At 34.9% G+C, this 12,874-nt stretch overlaps 1 protein-coding gene across 6 annotated transcripts; it reads right to left on the reverse strand.

The window, feature by feature from the left end:
- Positions 1-3,905: 3,905 nt before the first annotated feature.
- On the reverse strand, positions 3,906-12,520 carry LOC148013649 (vesicle-associated protein 4-3-like). 6 transcript variants are annotated; one of them, XM_087668125.1, is made up of 8 exons: positions 11,524-12,515; positions 11,247-11,317; positions 10,775-10,856; positions 10,447-10,556; positions 9,864-9,944; positions 9,381-9,518; positions 9,158-9,209; positions 3,906-4,283 (listed from the first exon to the last, which is right to left on the reverse strand). In XM_087668125.1, the coding sequence occupies exons 1-7, from the start codon at positions 12,017-12,019 to the stop codon at positions 9,198-9,200; spliced, it is 990 nt and encodes a 329-aa protein (XP_087524251.1). In that variant the 5' UTR covers positions 12,020-12,515; the 3' UTR covers positions 3,906-4,283; positions 9,158-9,197. The 6 variants fall into 6 exon arrangements, with proteins under 6 accessions (XP_087524251.1, XP_087524254.1, XP_087524252.1 ...); XM_087668126.1 differs by lacking the exon at positions 3,906-4,283 and adding an exon at positions 7,273-7,426 and having other exon boundaries at positions 11,524-12,516; XM_087668128.1 differs by lacking the exon at positions 9,158-9,209 and having other exon boundaries at positions 11,524-12,516.
- Between the last annotated feature and the right edge of the window lie 354 nt (positions 12,521-12,874).

Below are 12,874 nucleotides of genomic sequence, written 5' to 3' on the forward strand. Positions count from 1 at the left end.
CATGTCCATGTAACTAAAATTGGTGTTTTAAAGATTAGAGATACTCCTATAATAGTTGGTTTGAAACCTGCGTGGAGGAATAGTTGGTTGGTTTCTAGTGGATTGAGGAGGATTTGACCCATGAATGCTCAAAATAGGCTCATTAGCTGTAAAAGAAGTATCCACAATCTCATAAGTTTTATGTGGTATCCCTTTCTTTCCAATAATACTTGACTAAGGATTATTGTTTGATGGCTGAAAGGACTTTATCTCTACTCTCTTTGTTTGCCATTTGTGCTGCCAAAGCATAGAAATCTGAGAGGTAAGTTTGTCCAAAGAATCATTAGTAGAAGGGGCAAACTTCTCCAAAGAATCCTTGGTAGATTGAGCCATATGATCCATGGTTTCCTTGGTCTACATGTTTAATTGAACCAAGTGTTCAACCACTTGATCCAATTTAGAAACCAATTCCATGTGTTAGATGGAATGCCTAGTCTCATGGTTACGAAGAGTGGTATTAAGAGTACTACAAGTACCATATTCTTGTGAATCTTCCTCATCTTGATGTGCCTCAAGTATTGCCTCAAGTATTTTTCTAATTTGTTGCTGAACATCATCATTAGGCTTGTTCTTTCCCTTGTTTCTAGCCATTTCTACCCACTAGTATAGTGTAGTCCTAGTAGACCTCCCTGTTACAAAAATGGCTATAAGTTTAGACTCAAATATCAAAATCAAGAACTTTTTGATAAAAATCTAAGCCCACAAATAGCTCTTTAGAATGAACTATAGCACTCCAATTCAAAATAAAAAAGAATACTATTGGTTCAATATTCTTTTATTGCTATCTAGAATAGTCTTGCACCCAAAAAAAATATTGTTTTAGTATATCCACCTCTCCCAAGTTAAAGATAAGGTTGTCCAATCCTATGGTACCCTGTGTATGACTTGTACGAGCTGAGTACACCCTACGATACCTTGTAGAGGTCATGAAAATTCTCTGAATTACTCTATACTATTTGTAACCAAGTAAAAGTTTTCCAAGAGTGATTCCAATCCCCGTTGTTTGAGTGCAATACCTTGTATAAGACCTATAACCAATCTAAAATGACATGTAACACCTATGAATGACTAAAATTCAACCAAATGAAGATCCAAATGCCTTGTTTCCAAAGAATGTACCTAACCCTTCCTTTAGGGAGCAGAATAGCTGAAATTATCATGTAGAAAACTTGTATAATCCTTGTGGCTGATCAATGGGGTCCCAAACAATGATATCTAGTTGAGAACTTTATGTCTTTAAGAACTCCACTCGTGGTACTTGTAGTGAGGGATATAATGGCATGACAAGCTCCCTACATGAGCTTTGAATCACTAGGAGGTGGGCAAAGTTTCCCCTAGGTTGGTTGGTTTCACCCCTTTGAAATCTTTAATGGTGGGGGAGGGTCACCTCCCTATTGTCTCACTATCTCCCCTAGCATCCACCTTTTTCCTCAATGGAAATATCAACATGACAGTAGCATTCTAATTAATCAATTGAGGATGAAATGCATAACTGGAAATTTCTTTCAACCTCCCATGATATGCATGATTGATCAATGAAAGATTGGAATGAAGAAATGAGTGTTAGTTGAGGGTCTTACCAATGCAGGTTAGTGACTCACTGATTGCAAGTACTTACCCTTTACAATATTTCAATCTTGGGCAAAGAAAATCAAACAATCAAATAAGGGTTATGTATCAAGATATTGTAAATGACACCCATGATGAAATAAGATTAAAATGAATGTTAAAATTCAATGTAATAGACTCTGATCAATGAGAAAATCACTAATCTTTGACCTATATCAATTCAGAGAGTTCATTGATCAATAATCTCCCATCAACAAGTGAAAAAGCTTAAAGCAAGTGGATATTAAGAGATTAAGCAAGTGAAATACCTTGATCAAGCTTGAAGAAGATGGTTGATGTAAATGGTGGTCTAATGATTGGAAGAATCTTTCATAATCCACCATGAATCCATCATGAAGCTCCAAGAATCCATAAAATCAATCCTAGAGGCTTGAATAAGATTGAATCTGTGAAGAATCAATGCCTTGGGCTTACTTAAATACTTAAATGTTGAAGATTCAAGATTCTTGAAGAAAGGTCCCAAATTAAACCTTCAATATGAGCTTCAAGAGGCTCAATTTGCTAAAGACTTTGAAATGCCTTCAATCTTGAAGATTCAGGTTTCTTGAAGAAAGGTTCCAAATTAAACCTTCAATATGAGCTTCAAGAGGCTCAATATGCTAAAGACTTTGAAATGCCTTCAATCTTAAAGTCTATCTTGCTCCAAAATGATGGTAGACATGCCTTGAAGGTTGGAAAGATCCAAATATCAAATATTGAAGAAATTGAAGCTTCCACGTCTATGGCTATGGCTGCCCTACTATGTATTAGGATTTTCAAAGGTCCTTGATGAGCAAAGGGATGGAGAAGAAGGTTGAAGATCACTTGCAAAGGGTTGGCATTGATTGCTAGAAGCCTAGGAAGAGCAAGAATCATAGAGGAAAGAGCTAAAGATTATTGATTGAACTAGGACATGTAGCACATTTTGTGTCTTTTTTTTTTGGCTTGATCATGGGGCCAATGTCTAGCTAAGTGCCACTTGTCTGCTACCCTACTTGATGCTCAGGATGTGTAGGATCCTTGCCCCGTGGCTAGATAAGGAAAGAAGATCACTAGAGAGTAAGATATTGGATTTCTTGGAAGCCACCATAAAAGCTACATCCAAAATCTTGAAAGAGAGAGGAAAGAGAAAGCTTGTCTTGAAAACTAAGTGGACTTCTAACCAAGACTAACTCTATTCACCTTGTCTTTAACCATTTTACCTCTAAAATAACATGTTATTGATGTTTAACCTGCCATTTTGTCCAAGATGTCTCCAACTTTGCCTTAAAGTACTCCAATTAACTTTGATTAGCTGTCCTCAGTCTCATTGGTCACTGCACTTGACCATTTTCCCAACTGACACCCTGTCCTTGAGTAACCCGAAAAGTTACAAGATTGTGGAAGGAAATCCAAGAAAGGATTGTACCAAATGGATCAAAGACCAATGCTTTGATACCACTTGTCAAGGAGAGGATTGAGAGGTTAGAGAAAGAAGAGCAGAAGAGAGAGAAATAGGGGTGAGGAGAGAGAAAGACTAGAAAGATAGAAAAGAGGAGAGAGACACCATGAAAGTTGTGAACAAGGAGGTGAGATGAGAGATAGTAATTGTATTATGATCAAAGATGCCAAAAATTACATGTCTCACATCTTTTATATCTATGCCTGTGTGACAAGGTAGTATTAATAGAAACTCTCCCTCACTAATACATGTATTCTCAACTTCTTACATTCCATGCCTTGTGTGCTTGAAATATTTTGTCCTTGCTTGATAATGTGACTTTTTCATGGTTTTAGATGACCAAATAGAAAATAATTTCATATTGCTTGATGAAATATGGGGCATGCTTATATAAAACATGTTGTATAGTTAATCAACAAAGAAAGTTAATTGAAAATCTTATTCAAGCTAAATAATAAAGACAATTCAGAAAGCAAGCTTATTACCATATAGTAAGTAAAGTTTCGATTACCCTAGGCTTCTATAATTATCTTTTTGAAAAGGTTTCATTAGTCTTTGAAGTATTTGAAATCACCATCTTTCTATTAAAATTTATCGCAATGAAAATTATTTTGCCTAGTGTTTTCCAAACTTTGTCTTTTCTATTTCAAGACTATTCGTTATCAGCATGATTCTTAACTACATTATGAAGAAATTTTCATTTATTGTATTTAATGATTGAGCTGCCTTTTCTAGAGTTTATCTTACCAAGTGCAAGGCACTAATCACAATTTGATAAAAATCAATACAATTTTTGATATAGAGATGCTAGTAGAAATACAAAAAGAGAAATCTGTATTAGAGATTGAAGGAAATAGATGAGAAACAGATAGCACAATAAGAAATTGCACTCTGATGCAGAGCTCAAACCTCTCAACCACCCCTAAGCTGACGTCATGCACATGGAAGAATCACAATCTTACTCTCAATCTCAATCTCAATCACACACTCTCTCACAATCTCAATCACATTCACAATCTCAATCTCTGATTTTAAAAGAAGAAGATGATGAAGATAATTGTCTGTTCAACTTTTTTGCCAAACTGGCTTCACGTGTCCAGAATAGGCTTTTCTAGGAACTACACATTTCCCAAGAACAACGCATGTCAAAAATGGTGCGATCCTCCCAAATCATCACTCATGAGCATCATGTGACCTGCCAAAAATGAAAAGAAAACTAAAAATGAGCTTTTTTTATTTTTGAAGACTTGTATCTCTAAAATGATGAAGGATTGGACCAAGCTGTGAGACGATAAAATATTCCACTCATTCTTCTCTATTTGATCACAAATCAGCTCTTTCAAAATAGGTATTATGCCTAAAAGGTAGAAAAATTTTGGCAAAAATTTTACCGTCACCAAAATTTGTCAAAACACTTAAAATGACCTAAAAATAATTTTTGAACACTATCTACACACATGTAAGAAAAGAGTTCAATATGACTATTAGGGTATATCACATTAAGTTTTCCATAAAAGCCAAAGAACCTTCTAGCCTTCACTCCACCACTAGATGGTTGTTTGGGGGCACAATTTGCTTCCTTGGACTTCTAACTATCTGGTTCAATGACAACATCCTCCATAAAAATCAGTTGAAGATAAAACTAGCTCAATGTTGGATATAACACCTTTTCTAGTTGGTAAGGACTTCAACTTCCTAGATATAAAGATGAACAAGCTTTTGATTTTTTCTAGAAAGTCTGTGAGGTGTACAGATGTGAGCATTAGCCAAAGAAAGAGATTAAAATTAGATTTAAGTGTGGGTCACTGACATGCCTACAGGGAGCTCTGTTCAACTCTACAACAACTAGAGATATGCAATAGAGGTAGGGATATTTAGAGTTGGCTCCCTTTGACACATTATATAGTATTTGAGTGTCCTTAAATCCCTAGCTATGTGCCATTCCATCTCATTGTTTCCAAATCCCTTGGCAAATAGCTCTGCTTTTGCTTGTTAGCTCTTAATCACATCATGTATTGCAATTCGATGGAAAATCTAATATAGTATATCAAAATCTTCTGTATCTACTTCAAAAGCTCTTAACCATTAGATATTGTGATCAACTTGAATAATAAATGGCATTGAATCACTACATAGACTTGATGAAAATGCTTTGTTTATCAATTTGATAGAGACAATTTCTAATTGTATACACTTCAAGATCTCAGTTTCATCAAGCCTAATCACAAGCCTAACTACTCCTTATGCCTCTTCTAGAGATAAATTATAGAATTCGATCATCAAACGTTGTAAGCTAGGCAAGTTAAGAATAATGTTATCAAATTAATTAAAAATAATCTATTTTTTCTTAACCTTGAAACTCACCTTGATATGGAAAGGCTTACCCAAAAGTTTATAACTTTACCATTAACTCTTTCTTTGATAGTCTCCACCATGGATGGCCTTGGAAGTAAATAATTGCATACTTAACCTTGTTTCATATTTGATTACATTAGTTTAAAATTTTTTGTATAGGCATCTCAACTAGTATTAATATGGTCTAGAGTCTTCTACACTACCTTAGTATCCAAAGAATGGTGCATAATGAAAGAATCTGAGCATTGTCTCTTTGCTTTTTTGAAATTCTTCCTCTCAAGAATATCATTTGGGATTGTTGAAGAAAAAAAGTGATAATAAAACTAAGATACCTTTGAAGCATCTCTCACTTGCATTAGTCTAAAGAAGAGATCTAGACAAAATCAATATCACAAACCAAACAAAATTATAACTAATTTTATATATTCACTATTTCTCAAGTCAAGAGGTATATCTTACTGCTTGGATTCTTATAGTGCAATCAGCTCTTCCTCATTTCAAATTCTCAATGTTCTTTAGAGATCTTAGTCAATTTCAAATGCCTAAAATACTTTTTTTTAAATGGTACACTTTGATAGATTTCTTCAATGAATAGATATTTTTTTGATAATCCTATAGTTTCTATAATAACTTATCTTTGTGTTTTGTTATTAAGAGATTCTTCAATCTCATAATATCCTTCACTGTAATAAGATTAAGTGTATAGCCTAAAGTTCCGTTATAACCATTACCAATAAACCTCATCAATGAGGTGTTGTAGTAGAAATGAGGTATGCTACTTTTTATGGGATTTTTGGGGTATAATCTTTCATCCAACCAAAGACATAGATGTTTCTTTCTTTGAAAATTGAGCATATGTGTCATGGGCTTTGAAACAGTGTTGGGTGAATTCAAAAATGAAAAAGAATGAGGAAAAAACTAAAGAGGAGGAGGAGAAAGAAGACAATGAGAATGAAGAGGGGTAATGAGAAGTTTCTATTAAAAAAATCAAATTAATTATTCACTTTTACTTTTATGAAGAGAGGTAGGATCTTTATTGGGGTAATCATTGTTACCTTTATGGATGCTTAGATTTCTACATTTCATGTAAGCCACAAGAACATTATGATACTAACTTTTGATGATTTTAAATATGTATATTTATCAAAAAGGCAAAAAACTAGAAAACCATGAAACGATTTCTTTCTCAAATATTTTAGGGTCTCTTACAAGGTTTTTTTGAGACCTCATAACTCCCTTAATGTATAGGGATACTCAATATTAGAGAATGTCACATATATTATTTTGAGATAGGGATAAAAAATGATAAGATAGAACAGGAAAATATACCAAAAATAATAGAGGAAGTTGATATCAATCTAAAAATTAATAGAAATGGAAAAAAAAACTTTTAGTTGGCACATTTCTTCAATATCATGGAGTTTTCATGAAGAAACCAACGAGGATGCTAGAATAGCCCTTTGATGAATTGGGAGATCATGTACAATAGTGTATTTTACATTGATCTATCTATCTTGATTATCACACATGGAGGCTACACATTTCCTTAGAGATTCCTCCTTGAAAGCTTCTTGAGATTAGAGAAATATGGAAATTGAGGTCTTCTCCACTGGGCAAGTCTTATTAATTGAAAAAATGTAGGGATTTATGTCTTTTTCCTAGATGTGCAAGACTTGAACGTGTAATGCACACCACAACATATTTTTTTGTTTAGTATTTTTCTTTCTTGTTTTATATAGATGGTTATATAAACTTAATTCAAATATTTTCCAAAAATATACAAGTTTTAGCTATGGAAGTATGTAAACATCTCATTGTTTTTGCCTTGAAGTAGTGGCTGATTTGTTATCACATTGCCTACAGTCTATAAAATTGTTGGTTACATACAAATCATATTATGATATTATATCATTTATATTTATATGACAAAGAACCTGGGATTTGTTGGTGTAAGGCTCCATTGTCCATCATCCATGGTTGCGCCTATAATAAATGAAGAATGTTACTTGATGGACACAATACAAGATATAAGCTTCCATTTTTGGGAGAAAGTGAGAGGAGCAAAGGGAGAGACTAGGGAAACATAAGAAGATGTTGTGAGTTCGATCCAAGGATTTTAAACTAATTTGTTAACTTAAGTACTACATGAGTTGATAGATGTTGATATTGTTGATTTGGATATATTAGAGGTGCAGCTACTCTAAGCCATTATGTATATACGAATTTTCAATTATATACGTGGGTTGGATCTAAGTATGTTTAGAGAAGTCCTAAAATTTATTATGGATCATCATCATGCTTCATATAGTAACCGCAAAGGTTCTTCATCTATAAATAGAACTAAACTAATCATAATAGACATGTTTTAGGCATGTATTTTTAGGCTCTGTAATATCTTCTTTTTGCATAGGCTAAATAAGGCAACTTACCATGCCTTTTGTAGTGCTGTCTTCATATACTTTGTAAAATCTTTTTAGAAACTAATATGATTTGAAACAATTTGTATTCTCATGAATATACAATTCAATAGCTTTCTTTTTTAGCATTTGATCATTTTTTGTCTTTTATAATCCTTGTCGTGTATTTCCATTCAATGTTTTGTTGACTTAAACTATGTTATTGTGTCTAGTTTTTTACAATATATGGACTTGATTCATAAAAATAATGTCTAATGAGTACACAATATAGGGAAAAAATGACTAGCAAGCTACTAGTTGGTAGAACTGTGGCTCCATGCATAGTTCTACAACCCAACAACTCCGTGTTTTTGTTGCTTGCCTAGTTTATAGTCATGTGAAAAAGCATGCATGTACTTGTTTTAAATTGGTATAATCTTATTTCAAACATATGCATAAACATGCATGCACAGATAGCTGCATACATGTGCATATATATATTTGACATTGACAACAACCCAAATGTATATAACTACAAATGTTAATAAAGGTTCCATTGCATAGAAGGTATCAAATATAGGTGTCCTAGATTTATACCCTTTTGTCTACTATAACAAATCTTAGTCTAAGAACCAAGGACTTGATACTACTTGCTCTACATACTTATTGTGCTTCAACATTATCATTTTAAAGTGTTCAAATGTCCAAAATTCAAATCTATCAAATTATCTCAATGCCAAGTTATTAATAACTTTGCGAGCTTTGAAAACTAAATCCACTATTCTTGCTACACAAATTGGTGGTGCCAAATTTTAGATTTTATGCCACTCATGAACCTTTATTACAAATCATACTTCATGTTATGCACAAACCAAAATTTATAGTTCTTCTCTTTATGGCCCTTGGCCACTTTTGGTACTTTAACTTCTTCTTTGTTGGGAATATTTGCTATTATTATTAGTCTTTATGTAGAAACTATAAAACTTTCATTTGAAACGTTCATGGTAATAATTCAAATGCACACTTTTAACTAACCATTGATGGATACACGCAATAAGTGTTCAACTTGCATTTGATTTAATCTTTCTCATTGATCACTCTATAATTATATTTCAAAAATGTGAAATTGGTGAGTAATTATGATAACCTTCTAAGAGTGAATGCTAGCTTTTACATTGGATCTCTTAATTAGTGGCAAGGGATGTAGTTGATGGAACATCCCATGGTTTCTATTATGTGTTAAAGAGGTGGAGAGCTAAGCAATTGAGTGAGCTCAAAGTAGTTGGAAATTTGGGATGGACTTTTCATCTTGAGTTACCTCAATCTTTAGCCTCATCTATTTGTTGTTGATTTGCACTTTAAGCCTCCTTCTATATTCCACATAAGAAACATAAGACTTTGCATATATGTAAGATCAATTCTTATGGTTACACTACTTTTATGCTCAAGTATATAGAAGATCTATTTGTAGAATAACAATTGCACAACATAAATTAAGAGCCATTACATCCATTGAAAAAAGGTGAAAGTATATGACTCACATGTTCAACATGAGATGTTGATTCTATATAATCTGACTTCATAAAATCCACCGAGTTTGCTTGGTCCAAAAGCTTTGTTTTACGAACTTGCTGATCCGCATCAGCCTCAGCAAGTCGTTTCTTCAACTTCTCTATCTCCTACATCATCCATCAATCAATCATGAATGCACACTTAAATGCTTTGGCGTAAGAGGAAGAAAATAGTCATATGCATCCAAGACACACCATGGTCAATATTCACCCTTATTTAGAACTCAACAATATATTTTCAACTCTCTAAAGTGATGTCTTATGAAGAAGGGACAATCCAACCGTAGCTCGGTTGAAAAAATACAAGACTACACTTTACAAATGTGTTATTTGGCTTATTATAGCTTTGCGGAAAGACATTAAGGGTTCCAACTTATTCTCTTAAATTGGTGAAAATGAATGTTAAGCATATAGTTGCAATATTGAAAGAGAATCAAGTTCCTAGATGCTTACATGGGATGGCCCTTGACATGGATCTAAAAACACCACTCGAAGCACTTTCTCCACTGCCACAAACTCTTTCTTCTCAAGAAACTATATGATCACAAATATGGATACATTTATTACAGTTTTTAATATATGATTTGAACTAATTGATAATTTTAGCCAAGCTTCTACATATGACTTTAATGCATGAATATTTATTTGCAACTTGAATACTTTGAAATGAAAGAACATATCATATTGACATTGTGGTGCTTTGCAACCTCATAGTTCATGAGCTCCATTCTCTAATATGGTCTAATTTCCAAAAAAGCCTAAAGGCCATTGTGACCCATCATAATCTTCTTAGAAATTTCCATAGCTCATCTCCATAATACAATATGTGGTGTAATCATAAGAAAACCAAATACCCTCATGATCTAGTGGCATTATGTGAATCTATTAAGTGGTTTTCTAGCCTTTTTGGAACTCTATCTAGGCTCCCTTCATCTGGTCTTTAACAACGACACTCTCCAAGAATCCCCACGTTAAGGATGTGAAATCGTCATTTGAGAGTGTAAGAATCAGCTGACACCAAACAAAAAGTACATACCAAGTCCGAGGTGAATGGTGTGCCTTGCTTGACTTTCAAGCTAACCACTTTGAATTTATCTTGACCTCTCTTTTGTTGATGTGGTTCTGGAGGTTCAATGAATTTTACCACTATGCATTCCAAAAAAGTAGGACAATGGTAAGAAATTGTAGCATAAGCATTTGGAAATGATTGAACTAGATGTGTGAATCTTTGTGTGTGACTCTGTGTGCCTATACATGCATATTGATCCAAGGAGCATGTGTGCAAGAGATTGTACATGTGCATGTGTGATCATATATATATGTGTGTGTGCACATTATGAGCATGGGCCATCATTATATCTTACCAGTTGTTAGGAGGATCTCCCCTGGACCAAGCACACCATTGGGTGGACGCATGAAGCAGCTTTTGGGGTTGTTAGTTTGAAACTGAAAAGAAGAAGCAGGAGAAGAAGGAGAGAGGAAATGTGAGTTAATGAGAAGGGATAACATGCGGTTACTAGCTATGTGCTTATGTGATAAAAGTGACATGAATTGGCACTCAGAAAAGAGTAAAGGAACATCACCTAGCACTCAATTAATCTTAAAGATTAAAAGTGACATGAATTGGCACTCAGAAAAGAGTAAAGGAACATCACCTAGCACTCAATTAATCTTAAAGATTAAATGCTAATTTCCTAGATCATTAACAGCTCGTTACCTTAAAGATTAATGCTGATTTCCTGGATGATTAACAGCTCGTTATCTTAAAGACGACGGGTGATCGCCTCGTTACCTAAAGATTAATGCTAATTTCCCGGATCATTAACGAATCGTTACCTTGAAGGCGACGGGTGATCGGCTGGAATTGCGGATTTTGACAGCACTGGAGGCCTGCTTCCCGGGTTCATCTGCTCACAACCGTGTGCATAAAAGAGGATTAATTCACGACATAAAGCTGCTGTAACGAGATACTTTCCATTATGACACGGTTATTATGAATCCATCACTAGTCTACTATGATACAGTGATTGATGAAAACTAAAGATAAGGATTAGCGATCGTGACTAATTGTCGATTTTGATTAATTTACAATTAACAATAACTATATACGTACAGAGGAAATACAGGTTCTTGGCCGGCTCGATGTGGAGGCGGCGGCGGGTGAGAAGGAGAGCCTTGGCCATGACAGAGATCGAGGGCGCATGAGGCATAGTATTCGTGTGATTAAAGCTCGCCTGATCTTGTTCATGATTGATTATACTAAGCATACTCAAGCTATGATCCGCCTGACTAATCTGCGCTCGCTGATTAATCTTCTCTAGTGCACGGCTATGGCGGCCAACTGCTTGATCTTGATTAATTATGAGATTGCGAGCCGCTGCATTAGAATCCTTCCCTCTCACATCCTGCAGCTCATGATCTTGATGTGCATCACCGGTACCACTCTTGTTCTCATTGATCTGATTAGTGCTATTCTGATTAGCGTTGATATTGGCCAGCATGCAGTCGCCATTAATGCTGATCATTTCCTGGGTTTTCATGGCCGGCGCTTCTCTCTCTCGCGAATTCTGCAGCTGCGATGCAGTTCCCAGAGTGCTAAACCAATGCATGATTATACAATCAAAGGTGGTTTCTTGATATTAACGCAGCATTAGTGAGGCAACTAATTACTAATTAGCAGAGGCGTCACGCGAGCTGCTTATAATCAGTTAAAACCGTATATCTAATTGCGCCTAGCATGAGGGGACGTCGAAGATGAACATCCGTCTAATTCCGATTCACTAATGTCGAGTCTACTTCTAATATTGAGCTCTTGCTGTGCTGATGATAATGAGAAGGACGATCGGCAGCAAACGTACTTAATGATACCTGCATCAGCTACTGCAATCAGCGCAATGTACAGCGAGTATATATTATGCAGGCTCTGATAATAGCTAGAATAGGGCCATCCTCAGTCCTGGCTATATGGCGTCGGCCAAATTGTGTGCATGCGTGCTAGTGAGAGATTATATTTCCGAGAGGAGGCAAAGCGTTTTGAGATAATCAAAAGAAGATCACTCGCGGCTGCACGCACTAGATAATGGCAAACACAAATTATCCGACACGGAGAGAGAGACATGCATCATCAAATTTCAAAAGCTAAGTATTGACAACAACGATAGATGTAAAAGAGAGATAGACTCTCATGTGCGGGTATTCTATTGACTATACGATACTATACTATATTAGTATGGGTTCCTGTTTTCCATTTGACTATTTGATACTATAATATATGGATATATATATATATATATATATATATATATATATATATATAGAGAGAGAGAGAGAGAGAGAGAGAGAGAGAGAGAGAGAGAGAGAGACCCCTAGTAGGATTCTCTCCCAATGCCTTCTAAATCTCTGTTCTCAAGGTGTATTATGTAGGTCTACCACAAACTCTCATGGGACTTCTTCCATATTAGAAT

The sequence above is a fragment of the Lygodium microphyllum genome, chromosome 26 (assembly GCF_053477565.2).
Source record: "Lygodium microphyllum isolate KBCC chromosome 26, Lygodium_microphyllum_v1.1.10, whole genome shotgun sequence".
In the NCBI taxonomy this organism is placed as follows: Eukaryota; Viridiplantae; Streptophyta; class Polypodiopsida; order Schizaeales; family Lygodiaceae; genus Lygodium; species Lygodium microphyllum.

Excerpts from the sequence above, each read along its gene's own strand:
- LOC148013649 (XM_087668125.1), bottom strand. The coding sequence starts at position 12,019 with ATGCATTGGTTTAGCACTCTGGGAACTGCATCGCAGCTGCAGAATTCG. Across the intron at positions 9,945-10,446 it reads CACCATTCACCTCGGACTTG|TTTCTTGAGAAGAAAGAGTT; the intron begins GTATGTACTTTT and ends GTGATCATATAG. Across the intron at positions 9,519-9,863 it reads CATGTCAAGGGCCATCCCAT|GAGATAGAGAAGTTGAAGAA; the intron begins GTAAGCATCTAG and ends TGGATGATGTAG.